Below are 12570 nucleotides of genomic sequence, written 5' to 3'. Positions count from 1 at the left end.
TAAAAATAAAAATTTAAGAAAATGAAAACAGTTTACTTCTGCTAAATGGGTTAAAAACTTTTTTTTCTATTTTAGTTAATTTTAAAAGATACAATTAAGAAAGATCTTTAAAACTCATAGTAAATGCCTACTACAGCAAATATCATCTTAAATAAATGCTGATTAACAATACTCCCATTGCTTATAATACTTGCAACTTCTGTGTACAGCAGAATAAAATTAGTAGAGATTTTATTTATGTATTTTTCTTTATGGAAAGTTTTAAACAAAATAGATTTTTTGCATACAGAATAATTGGTCCTAAACCACACTATTCAAAATCATTCAACATATTAGACTCTTGACAGTTTTTGTTATTTAAATTAGACAGGCAATTTTCAAAATGTTAAAGTTAACTTCCTAAGCAGCAACCTTTGCAAGTTCATTATATGCAGTTTTGTCTATAAACAAAATATGAGATTACGAAGAGCAAAGAATTTCTCATCAATCACACATCAAACACCAATAGAATCCAGGAAATAATATATAGCATAATTGGAAATGCAAAGTATTTCACACATCCTAAGATCTCCAGAATATAACTTTTCTGAGAGAATAAAATATCATGCCTTTTAAGATTTTTCACACGTGCATACCTATAACTATATAGATGTAAATCTACACAGAAAATAACAACAATGTTCTATAAGAGACACTCTTTTTAATCTACCATGATTAGTCATGCTTTTTTTTTTTTTTTTGGACAGGCAGAGTTAAACAGTGAGAGAGAGAGAGACAGAGAGAAAGGTCTTCCTTCCGTTGGTTCACCCCTGAAATAGCCACTACGGCTGGCACTGCGCCGATCCAAAGCCAGGAGCCAAGTGCTTCCTCCTGGTCTCCCATGCGGGTGCAGGACACAAGCACTTGGGCCATCCTCCACTGCCTAGCAGAGAGCTGGACTGGAAGAGGAGCAACCGGGACAGAACTGGCGCCCCAACCGGGACTAGAACCCAGGGTGCTGGCACCGCAGATGGAGGATTAGCCTAGTGAGCCGAGGCACTGGCCAGTCATGTATTTCAACTGATACTGCTTTCCATATTCTTTGTTCTTGACTTTATCACTAAAGTTACAGTTGAGTGAACACTAAAAAAAAAAAAAAAAGCTTCAATAACTTTTGTGCCTTTTTAAATTGTATGATAGCAGTAAGTTACCACAATGCACTCTGGCCTTCTCTCATCATGACCTAAGATAATTAGAAGTATGGAAGAATAGAGAGATGACCCAGGACAGAGCTCCTAACCTTTTATACATCCTGTTACACAGAAAATGACAATATGAAAGCAGAACCCTATAGGAGGGAGTAACAACATGGTGAACCACTACATAGAGCCACTCTTAAAATCGTAGGCACCATAATTTCAAGGGGTTTACAAACAGAGTCATGCAAATTATGTTATGTAATTTCCACTATAGATGAAATTTTTAAAAACAGCTATAGGGATAAAAAAAAATGTTCACATTCTAAGGAAATTCTGCCTCCAACTTTTTTTAAAAATGTAACTATAAAATTAATAACAAACTTCATCCCACAAACTATTTTAAATAGCACGCTTCATCTCAGAATGAGGATCTGAGCACCCTGATCTACCCTGTGGTCACAGGGATTGGGGAATTGGTGTAGCTGTGCCTTCCAATGGGCTATGATGTGTCAGAACTCTGCCCTTGCCTCTCCAACTTCTGCTTTGGGCTGGATCCTCGCACGGGACGCCTTGGTTGGGACTTCTGCCCTCTTTAGACTCAAACTTTACCTTGGTATGTTCACTGGTTCCTGGGGCGTCTTTCCCTTTTGAAGTCAGGTCTCTGTCGCGGCATCGCCGGGCCCTCACTTCCGTAACTCCTGTAGCAGTCCTCCCGTGGGTCTTCTCCCTTCCCTTCTTCTAGCTTGGGCTGCACTTCGTGCCTGGAGCCTCCAGAGGAACTCGCTGAGGGGACCTGGGGCCCGCAGCCCTTCTCCCACAGCGCCCTGGTGACGTCGTCTACCTCCTCTGAATCCCGAGGCGGGCGGTAGTTGCTCACGTGATCTACCCGGATAGTTCTGCCCTTGATCTTGATTCCATTAAAATTGTCAACGGCCAAAACCGTACTCCTCTGATCTTCATAGCAGATAAAACCAAACCCCCTAGACTTCCCTGTCTTCTTATCCCTCACGAGATGAATGTTAACGATCTCCCCGTACTGCGAGAACACACAGAGTACATCTCCTTCCGTCAGTGCATACGGAAGGCCTCCCACGAAGACCCAAGCGCTGTCCCGGTACATGGAGTGCCAGGACACCTTAGGTGGCACCATGCCAGCTTCCCTTTCACTCAGCTCTCTCACCAGCTTCATCTTGGTTAACGGATTCATGTCCGCCAGCTGGGACACAAAGCAACGACGCCTGCCTACCCGCCTGCCGAGCCACTCGCCTTCCGGAAGACGTAGACGCACACTGCTTCCGCTTCCGGTGGAGGATGGAGCACACACGGCTTCCGCTTCTGGTGGAGGATGGAGCACACACGGCTTCCGCTTCCAGTACCGCCGCCAGCAAAAGTGTCAAGTCCTTGGCCAGCACTCTGCACATGCAATGTTCTGTCACTGAACATCCACCGTTTCTGGCGGATGCTGCCGCGTGGTAGGCTAAGCCGTTCCCTGCAGCGCTGGATTCCCATGTGCGCTCTGGTTCCTGTCCAGGATGCACCTCTTCCAATCCAGCTCTGCTATGGCCTGGGAAAGCAGCAGAAAATGGCCCAAGTGCTTGCAGCCCTGCACCCACTCCGGAGACCCAGAAGAGACTCCTGGCTCCGGGCTGCTGCAGATAGCCCCAGCTCCTGCCATAGGGACCATTTGGGGAGTGAACATTGGATCCGAGACCTGTCTGTGTCACTCTCTCTGTAATTGCCTCTCAAGTAAACAAATCCAAAAAATCCAACTTTAAATGATAGTCTATTCACCATGCACGAATGTACTAGTGATGGCTAACATTGAGAGTTTTACCCTAATCCAGTTTCAAAATAGAATAAGCAGGTTGAAGCAAAGATTTCTTTTCTTAAATGGTACTTTATCACAGAAGTTAACTACTCTTTCACTTTTTCTCCTGCAATAAGTCCTTTGGAGAGTCTACAATGTGCTCATTTCACTTTGGCCCATTAGGAAGTGTAAATACTTGATATGTTACACAGCAGGCTCTTAGACTGAGCTTTACTTAAAGAACTAATGGGTGCATACATAGAAAGAGATTTATCGTGAGGAATTAACTCACTGACTATGGAGGCTGCCAAGCCCCAAGATCTACAGTCAGAAAGTTGCAGACCCAGTACAGTCAACGTGTACTTCTACTGTGGGTTCACATGCATGAGAATCAGGAGAGTCAATGATATAAATTCCAGGCTGAAAGTCAAAAGGCTGCAGACCCAAGAAGAGCCAGTGTTTTGATTGAAGTCTGAAAGTGGAAGAGTAGCATCGCAGTTCAAAATAGTCACATAGGAGTTCCCTGTTAAACATTGAAAGCTCAGCCTGTTTTTTTGGATGATGGCTACCTATAAGAGTACTAAAAGGCTAGCTATAATTTCCTGGAGTCCATGAGTTGTCCTGTCTTTTCATTAATTTCTGGCATTTCAGTCCGGCTATTTAAAAGTTATTTTCTGCTAATTTTTAAGAAATTTATTGACTTTCACTTAACTTGAAAGATAGAGACAGAAAGAGAGAGATCTATCTGCTGATTCACTCCCCCAAATGCCTGCAATAGCCAGAGAGCTTTGCCAGACTGAAGCCAAGAGCCTGGAACTCTATTCCAGGTTTCCCACTTGGGTGGCAGGGACCAAAGTACTTTGCCACCATCTGCTATCTCCCTGCTGCATGTTAGCAGGAATCTAAATTGAAAGCAGAAGCATCAGGTTGCAAACCAGGCACTCTGATATGGCATGCAGACATGCAAGCAGTCTCTTAGCGTTTACCAAACACCTGCCCCTCTGCTCATTTTAATCTTGAGTGCTATATTAGTTTGCTAGGGTTGTTATAACAGAGTACCACAAGCTGGATGGCTTAAATAAGAGCAGAAATGCATTGCCTTACAGTCTGGAGGCTACAGGTCTGCAAATAGTTATATTATTTTAGAAGGTGGTTGCCAGGTTGATGTTTTTTTCTAAGAACTGTCAGTTCCAGGCTTTCTCTCTGCCTTGTGAATAGCCTTCTTCCCCCTTTATCTCTTCACAGTACCTTCCCTGTCTGTGTCCAGATTTCCTCCTTTTTGAGTATACTGTCACATTGCATTAAGGTCAACCCTCATAGCATCACTTTAACTCAATTACCTCTGTAAAGACTCTTATCTCCAAATAAGGTCATATTAAGAAGTAGTAGGGGTTAGGACTTCAACATATGAATAGGAGTTATTCCACACATAACAAGTACTAACTAAAACAAGTGAATCGATGCAGATGAAATTTTTGAGTGTCCATTTATTATTGTCATTTATTCAAAAGTTTACAAATTTATTCCATGTTTGTTGAATCTTAACTTTTAATAGACATTTTCTATGTTTCCTCCTCCTCCTGAGTTTTCTTACATATTACTTAAGATCTTAAGTCTACAAAATAGAACACAATATCCCATAGTGGGAAAGAACATGAATTTTTCAGTCAGTCTGAGTTCAAAGTCTGCTTCTATTACTATAGTAGTTATAGACAAATTTCCCTGTGCCTCAGGTTCTGCAATTAAAAATTAGAAATAAAAGGTGTATCTATCGTGGGCCTGGTGTTGTGGCACAGTGAGTTAAACCACCACATGCAACACCTGCATCCCATATAAGCCAACATTCCATATGAGTGTGGGTTCAAGTCTCAGCTGCTACTTCTGATCCAGCTCGCTGCTAATGCACCTGAGAAAGCAGTGCAAAATGTCCGAAGTGCTTGGACCACTGCCACCCACATAGGAGACCTGGATGGAGCTCAGGCTCCTCATTTTGGGCCTGGTCCTACCCGGGCCATTGCAACCATTAGGAGAGTGAATCACCAGGTGAAAGATCTCTCTCTCTCTCTCTCTCTCTCTCTCTCTCTCTCTCTGCCTCTCCCTCTTTCTCTATAATTCTCCCTTTCAAATAATTAATAAAACTCTTAAAATAACAGGTATATCTAACTCTTGGGAGTGTGTTGAAAATAGATGACTTGTAAAGTGCTTTGTGCAGAGCAGGTACCATGTAGGAACCTGCTATTATTTTTGAGTCTGAGCCTTCATTTATGCACTAGCTATCCAACGTAAAGTTTGACCTTGCAAATGATCAAAAGGCAATGTTCAGCTGCCTGCTTTTGGTAGGTGCCTGCTTTTGCCTGGGTTCAGATCTCCTCTTTACTTCCCCCGAACCATGGAGTATCTGATTTCAGTTACCTGTGAAATAGAGATAAAAACAGAACCTGCAAAAGGAGTGTGTTGTCATCACTGGATGAGTTAATTTATGTAAAGCACTCAGTACATACTGAGTCTACACTTCATGTTGTTATCATCATTACCATTAGATGAATTAACCAGGTGGCAATCCCTGACACTGACCATAGCGCCCAGTGACATAGCACCGAGTCTGATGAAGTTCATCACCAGACGACTGCTGTGCCCTGCAGAGTTTTTTGAATTTCCAGGTACAAGAAAAATATAGTCAGAATAAAAGACCAACTATGAGTGCCTTTGGTCTATGTATTAGTTTTGTTTTTCAGTTATATATTACAAGAGCCATGCTCAAAAATTATGAATCTTAATATCCAGATAAAATATCCATAACTATATGCCATAAAATTAAATATTTTGGACAACTCTTTTAGCCTTGCTCTATAGCTAGTAAAATAATATACAGACGATTTACTGATAGGTATACCATATATAATACACTTAATTTGTTTATCCCCTTTTGGGGAAGAGAATATACATCTCTTGCAATTAAGAAGAAAATTAATTTCCCTCATTAGAAAAATCAATTGAATTTGTAGATATTTGATAACAATTTGATGACCACTTTTTTAAAGTCCACATATATATATATATATATATAGTGTAAAGAAAACAATTACATGAGAAATATGCAAAACATGCTTTTGCTTTATTTGCATTTCAGAGCAAGCAAACTGACAAATATTGTATTGCCTGTATTATAGATGAAGCAAAAAAATTAGCCACACATCTGATTTTTTTAAAAAAATCATTCTGGAACTTTATAGTTGTATAATCAGGGAAGTCCCATACACAGAAGTAACAACATTTTCCACAATCATGCTAATTACTACAGAGCATCCATAACCTTTAGAGCACTAAGCATAATTCAAACAAAAATAACAGATGGTGTTTCAGGAAAACAAGCTTTTATATTGATTTGAATTTTTTTCCTTTTCGTATGTGATGTTAGAGAAAACTATGTTGGAAGTCCACTGAGTTCTAATTATATTTTGTATTCTATTTTATATTCTGTATATACCTTCCAATAAACAGTATAATTACATTAAATTATCTCAGAAAAGAAATATTATACTAGTTAAATATCATATTGGAAAAATAAAAGAATAAGTTCTCTTACATATTATAAGAAATTACATATTGTATTTCAGAACAATTTTTACATGTTTTAAGTTTGCTTTTGGTAGTTGACCACATTGGGAGAATTTGAACTAAAGAAAATTGAAACACTGGGTACAACTCAATGAGAATGGCATTGTCCTATGTCAGTTTATATCTATAACATTTTCTGTTACTAAGAAGAAGAACCAAAGCCTGGGCAAATTTACAAAAATGATGGAGAGACTTGTAGGCAGACACATGTATAAAGGGTCTCTTGAGGGAGTGACATCAAGACTTGTAACAATCTTGTTAAATGTACAAATGAATTCCTATTGAATATGACAACTTTGCCTGCAGAGTTTTGAAAAGTCTACTGATTTGATTTTGTGACTTTTTGTTCCTTTCCTCATGTGATTAAGTAGACAATTTTTCAGCAGAAGGCCACTATATGTAGTTGTAATCTGGAATGGTACTGAGCAATCCCACTCCTGATGTAAATATCAGCTCAACGACAAAGGCCACAATGCAGACTTATGCCTCTGCCTGTACACCTGTTTGCTTCCTTATTTGTCTACTTCTATGACTATAGCAATTCCCCATTATCTGAGCAGGACACATTCCAAGATCACCAGTGTTTACACAAAACCATGTAAAATACTGAACCCCATATAAATAGTATTTTTCAGAAAGTTTGTGGAAAATAAGTACTATGTAAAAATTATGCAAAAATTTCAATTTCTTTATAAAAAGAAACATCCTTTAAATCCATTTTCCATAAATTTTGAGTTTCTCTTATATAGTATGTTTTATCCTATACATACATGCTTATGACAGAGTTTAAAGATTCACAACAATAATGAATACAAAATAAGACAAACATGTCAACACACTGCAATGCAAGTTATGTTAAATATGGCCTGTCACTCTTCCTCAAAATATCTTGTATCATTCTCACCCTTCTAATCATAATGATTTTGAGATAATGCAATGCTCATGTGAGTATATGAAGTGAATCAAATGATATAGGCATTGTGATGTCGCATTAGGTTACTGTCAGTGTTACCTGAATTCAAGCACTTAAATACCTTGACAGTCCAGGTGAAGACTGAAATGACTACTATGTGTCTAGCAGGTGGGTCTGTACACAGCATGGATACACTGGACAAAGGGGTGATTCATGTCCAGGGCAGGATAGAGCAGGATGGCATGAGTTGTCCTGACACTACTAAGAATGGTGTGCAATTTAATACTCATGAATTATTTCTGAAATTTGCAATTTGATATTTTTTGGGCCATGGCTGACCACAAATAACAGACTGTGGAAAGTCAAAGAACGAATAAGGGAAGAGTTCTGCATTCATTTAGTTCAACCAAAATAATTGGACACCAATTCATTAGTGACGGCATTAAACAGCCCAACCCCTGAATGTTTAGGAAAAAAAGAGAAATTTCACTGTATAATAAGTCGAACCAAATATATAACAGAACTACAAATATAGAATGATCTACTCTGTGTATTATTTGTATTAGCAACTACTACCCAATTTAACATACAGATAAAATAACTGATTTTAATCATCAATATCCTTAGGTAGGGGCCAGCGCTGTGGCACAGCAGGTTAAAGCCCTGGCCTGAAACTCCTGCATCCCATATGGGCACCAGTTCTAGTCCTGGCTGCTCCTCTTCCCATCCAGCTCTCTGCTATGGCCTGGGAAAGCAGTAGAAGATGGCCCAAGTCCCTGGGCCCCTACACCCACGTGGGAGACCGGAGGAAGCTCCTAGCTCCTGGCTCCTGATTGGCGCAGCTCAGCCGTTGCGGCCACCTGGGGAATGAGCCAGTGGATGGAAGAACTCTCTTCTGTCTCTACCTCTCTCTGTAACTCTTTTAAATAAATAAAATAAATCTTAAAAAAAATATTCTTGGGTACAAACTACATAATCAATTTGCCCTGATAGTGCTGTTGCATAACCAGTATTCGAAAAGATCTTTTAGTTCAATTTCCTACCTCATGAGCAAATTTCAAAAGAAATTGATCAATGAAAGCTGTTCTTTAAGTCTCAGTTCTTAAACCTGGTGATATGGTTGTTTTCATTCACTTTTGTTACAGCTTTGAAATGATCTGTCCAGATTCTCCCCTACCTTGTGTTTCAGGAGTTCCTGCTGATAAAAACTCATAATTAAATACCCTTAGCCTGACAATCATGACTGTACTATAAAAGAGTTGATATCTTTTTTGATCATTTGACAGAGTCCAAAGCACTCTTTTTTTTTTTTTTTTTTTGACAGGCAGAGTGGACAGTGAGAGAGAGAGACAGAGAGAAAGGTCTTCCTTTTGCCATTGGTTCACCCTCCAATGGCCGCCGCGGTAGGCACGCTGCGGCCGGCGCACCGCGCCGAGCCGATGGCAGGAGCCAGGCGCTTCTCCTGGTCTCCCAAGGGGTGCAGGGCCCAAGGACTTGGGCCATCCTGCACTGCACTCCCTGGCCACAGCAGAGAGCTGGCCTGGAAGAGGGGCAACCGGGACAGGATCGGTGCCCCGACCGGGACTAGAACCCGGTGTGCCGGCGCCGCAAGGCGGAGGATTAGCCTAGTGAGCCATGGCGCCGGCCCCAAAGCACTCTTGAATTAAGTGGTTTTTATGCTATTTATTGTAAATGATACCTGGACATTTTAGTGTATAGTGTAGGGCCTAATACAAATATGCTAAACTCTCCTTTACTTTGACTACCCTTCCATGATACTATGGTTAGAACCACACAGAAAGGGCCTGATGTTTCAGCACTATGGTTTAAGTCACTGCCTGCAACACCAACATCCCATATTGAAATGTTGGTTTGAGGCCCAGCTGTTCTACTTCAAATCCACCTCCCTGCTAATGCATGTGGAAAGGCAGAAGATGATCCAAGTACTTAGGACCCTGGCACCCACATGGGCAACCCAGAAGGAGTTCTGGGCCCCCTGGCTTCAGCCTGGGGCAGCCCCAGCAGTTTCAGTCATTTGGGGAATGAACCAAAGGATGGACGATATCTCTCTGTGTCTCTCTGTCTCTCTCTCTCTCACTCTCTCTCTCCCCTCCCCCTTTTGTAACTTTTCCTTTCAAATACATAAATAAATCTTTTTTAAAATCTCAAAGATAAGCTAAGAATAAATCATTCCTCACATCAGAATATATAGAGCCAGAATTTGGCTCTTATGATTAGACTGAAGATGAAATGGTTGTTAAACCATGAACCATACTTGGCAATGGAAATAATATTTTTTTCAAATTGAACCACATCCTAAAAGCCATTGGTCCACTCACTCCATATCCTTGCTGAATCTACAGATTTATGTTTTCAGTCTGGCCTTTCTTTAAATTATTGGAGAGCTTTAATTTCTTTTCATTACTTGAGATTCTCTCATTTTCTTTTCCTATTTTCAGTGTTCTGCATATATTATACACCTGTATTTGTCTTTGATAATGGAAAAAAAGACTCATCACTTTCAATGCTCTCTCAACATATCTTCATTATCTTGGAAATATCTTCACCAAAATATATTAAAATGTCACTAGAGAAAAATTAATGCATATAGATGTACGAATATTGCCAGGCTAGATCTCTATCTCTTTCTCATTAGTCAGCGTGCAGCCTCCTAGCTGAATGCCTACATGTCATGTCCAGCCAAAACAAAACACAAGAAAATGAAATAAAACATCAACAAATATATTTAAAATATACAAATGAAAATAAAATGTTCTTTTACCGATTGTGTCAACGTTTCACCAGGTATTTATCAATGTATGTCATTTCTTTGGTCAACGTTTTACATGAGAGTCAAGCAAATTCCATTTAATTCTTCACTTCACATATCTTGTATACTTTCCATATGCCGGGGTCTTTGGAGGCATTAGGGCAGCAGAATAGGTAAAATCACAAAGTTCTCTGCTTTCAGAAGGTTTACATTCTAATGGAGGTGAGAGACTAATCAATATACAATAGTCAAATGAATGGTAAGAGCTAAGGATAAAATACCAAGGCAGGGTGAGAGTTACATGAGTGTACATGCTTTATCTCAGTGATATCTGAGTGAAAATTTAAGGGACAACAAAGAAATCAGTTTCATGAATACAGGGAAAATAATGCTCTTCACAGAAAAATATACAATGAAATTATCATGAATTGATATGAACTGATCAGAACTAGCCTGGTTTAGAGAAGTCTACAGTCAAATAATGAGCAAGTCAGAAATAGCAATCCCGTAAAACATTGTACACAATTGCATTTTCTTAGAAATTTTGCAAAAGTTCTCTTGACTTCCTCCAAGTTTGTATTACAGAACTGCTGACTCTAAACCAAAGTTCAGTATGTTTAGGTTGTTTTGCATTGTTTAATCAGTGGTGGATAAATCCAGTGACGTTTCACTGGACTCTGTCGTGTTTGGTTACTTGCTAAGAAAATTTTCTGCAGGTTTTCAGATGGTGAGAATACGAGGAACAGAAGGAGCCTAGCCATATGTCCTCCTTATTGCAGAGCTTAGAATCCAAGTGACACTTGTATACTTCAAGTGGAGACTCCAGCTTTCCCTAGCAGTGTGAATGTTTTCTATAACAAGATCCTGTGATCTTTGAAAGTGAAGGCAAATCCCAATCCTCACAGGCAGGCAGTCTCTAAAGGCAATCTGATAAACGCATTTAGATGTTTGAACATAAACAGCCAAGCAAGAGGAAAAGAGTACTTACCAAAGGGAGCAGAATACAAATGGAGTACAGGCTGTTTTGTTCTCTGAGAGGAACAATGCGCCTCCATTATCTTACTCCCTTTCTTTAGGATTAAACCTATTAAGTGGTTCAATTTATGTTTGGCATTTTTACAACAAACATTATACCCTTTCCTCTTTGACTATTAGAGCAGCAGGAATGTGAAGAGAGAAAAAAGCAAAGATTTCCACAGAGACTCAAATTACAAGGCACCAAATTCAAACAGGTTTGGGAGGACAAATGAGAGACAGCACTTTCACTTGGTTTAATCTTTAACCTGAAAAAAAAATCTGAATTTCAATATAGATTGTTCTCTAAAGATAAGTCCTTTGGGGGAACGGCAGATGAATTTATACCCCATAAAAATAATTTGAGATGCTAGTTCCCTAAGATTTTTCCTAAAACTAAGAAATATTCATCGAGACCAACAGGAGATTCCCATTCAAAATAATATGAGGTAGTTTGAAATTTTATTTTTGCATTTTGCCTTTATTTTCAACATCTCATATAAAGAGTTCAGTAGTCATTCTCTGTCGATTTTCTTAATTCAAGTATAAAATAGTAAGAGTGAAAAGATTCATTTTTATGACAGAACCAAGGTTCAGAAAAAATTTCAAAGAGCTAAATGGATTATTAAAACAATTAAACAAATAATTCATGCAAAAAAGGTGCAGATGTGGTTATCTGAGGTTAAAAAATTGCTTTGTTAGATTTGATGCCTATATATTTTAGATAATCACCTTGATTTCTTCTTTACTATTCATGGAGACATACAGGCTAAGTAATTTTTGTAACATATATTACCTATATTCTGCTTTTGCTACCTCATCTGTTTAATCAATATTTATGCTTGGTTGACTTTTCTTAATTAAAAAAGGAAGATTAACTTAGTCATTAATTTATGATCTAAAAGTATAAGCTTCTACCTTGCCAAACAAACATCTAGTGCTTGCAAACGACTGTGTGATTCCACTTGACTAATTTTTAGTGACAACATGGTATCATGACCTTACAGGGGATAACACAGTGCTAATTCATTTTAAAGATACATCAGGTAATGTTCAGTGGGAAAAAATAGAATACACTATTGCATCTCTGCTGTGATTAAAATGGTGTTAAAAGTGTAGAAGAGATTGAATGGAAACAAAGAGAAAATATAAGGAGGTTAGTTAACTGCTGTCATGAGAAGTTGGATTCAAGAAGACATAGGTTCAAATGAAATTTATGGAATGCACCAGTGTGCCAACCTCTCTCATCTTCTTCATTTCATTATATCTC

General features: G+C 39.0%; 2 protein-coding genes across 3 annotated transcripts in view; both read right to left on the bottom strand.

The window, feature by feature from the left end:
• The window catches only part of SAMSN1 (SAM domain, SH3 domain and nuclear localization signals 1), a 548989-nt gene that overhangs the window by 333921 nt on the left and 202498 nt on the right, over positions 1 to 12570 (bottom strand). The window lies entirely within an intron of this gene.
• Positions 1798 to 2385, bottom strand: LOC133750693 (RNA-binding motif protein, X-linked 2-like). The gene has a single exon (XM_062180346.1). The coding sequence runs from the start codon at positions 2383 to 2385 to the stop codon at positions 1798 to 1800; it is 588 nt and encodes a 195-aa protein (XP_062036330.1).

The sequence above is a fragment of the Lepus europaeus genome, chromosome 2 (assembly GCF_033115175.1).
Source record: "Lepus europaeus isolate LE1 chromosome 2, mLepTim1.pri, whole genome shotgun sequence".
In the NCBI taxonomy this organism is placed as follows: Eukaryota; Metazoa; Chordata; class Mammalia; order Lagomorpha; family Leporidae; genus Lepus; species Lepus europaeus.
Note: the sequence above shows the minus strand (reverse complement) of the source record. Positions and strands in the feature narration are given on the sequence as shown.

What these genes read in the sequence shown, in the direction of transcription:
- LOC133750693 (XM_062180346.1), bottom strand. Translation starts at nt 2,385, where the DNA reads ATGAATCCGTTAACCAAGATGAAGCTGGTGAGAGAGCTGAGTGAAAGG.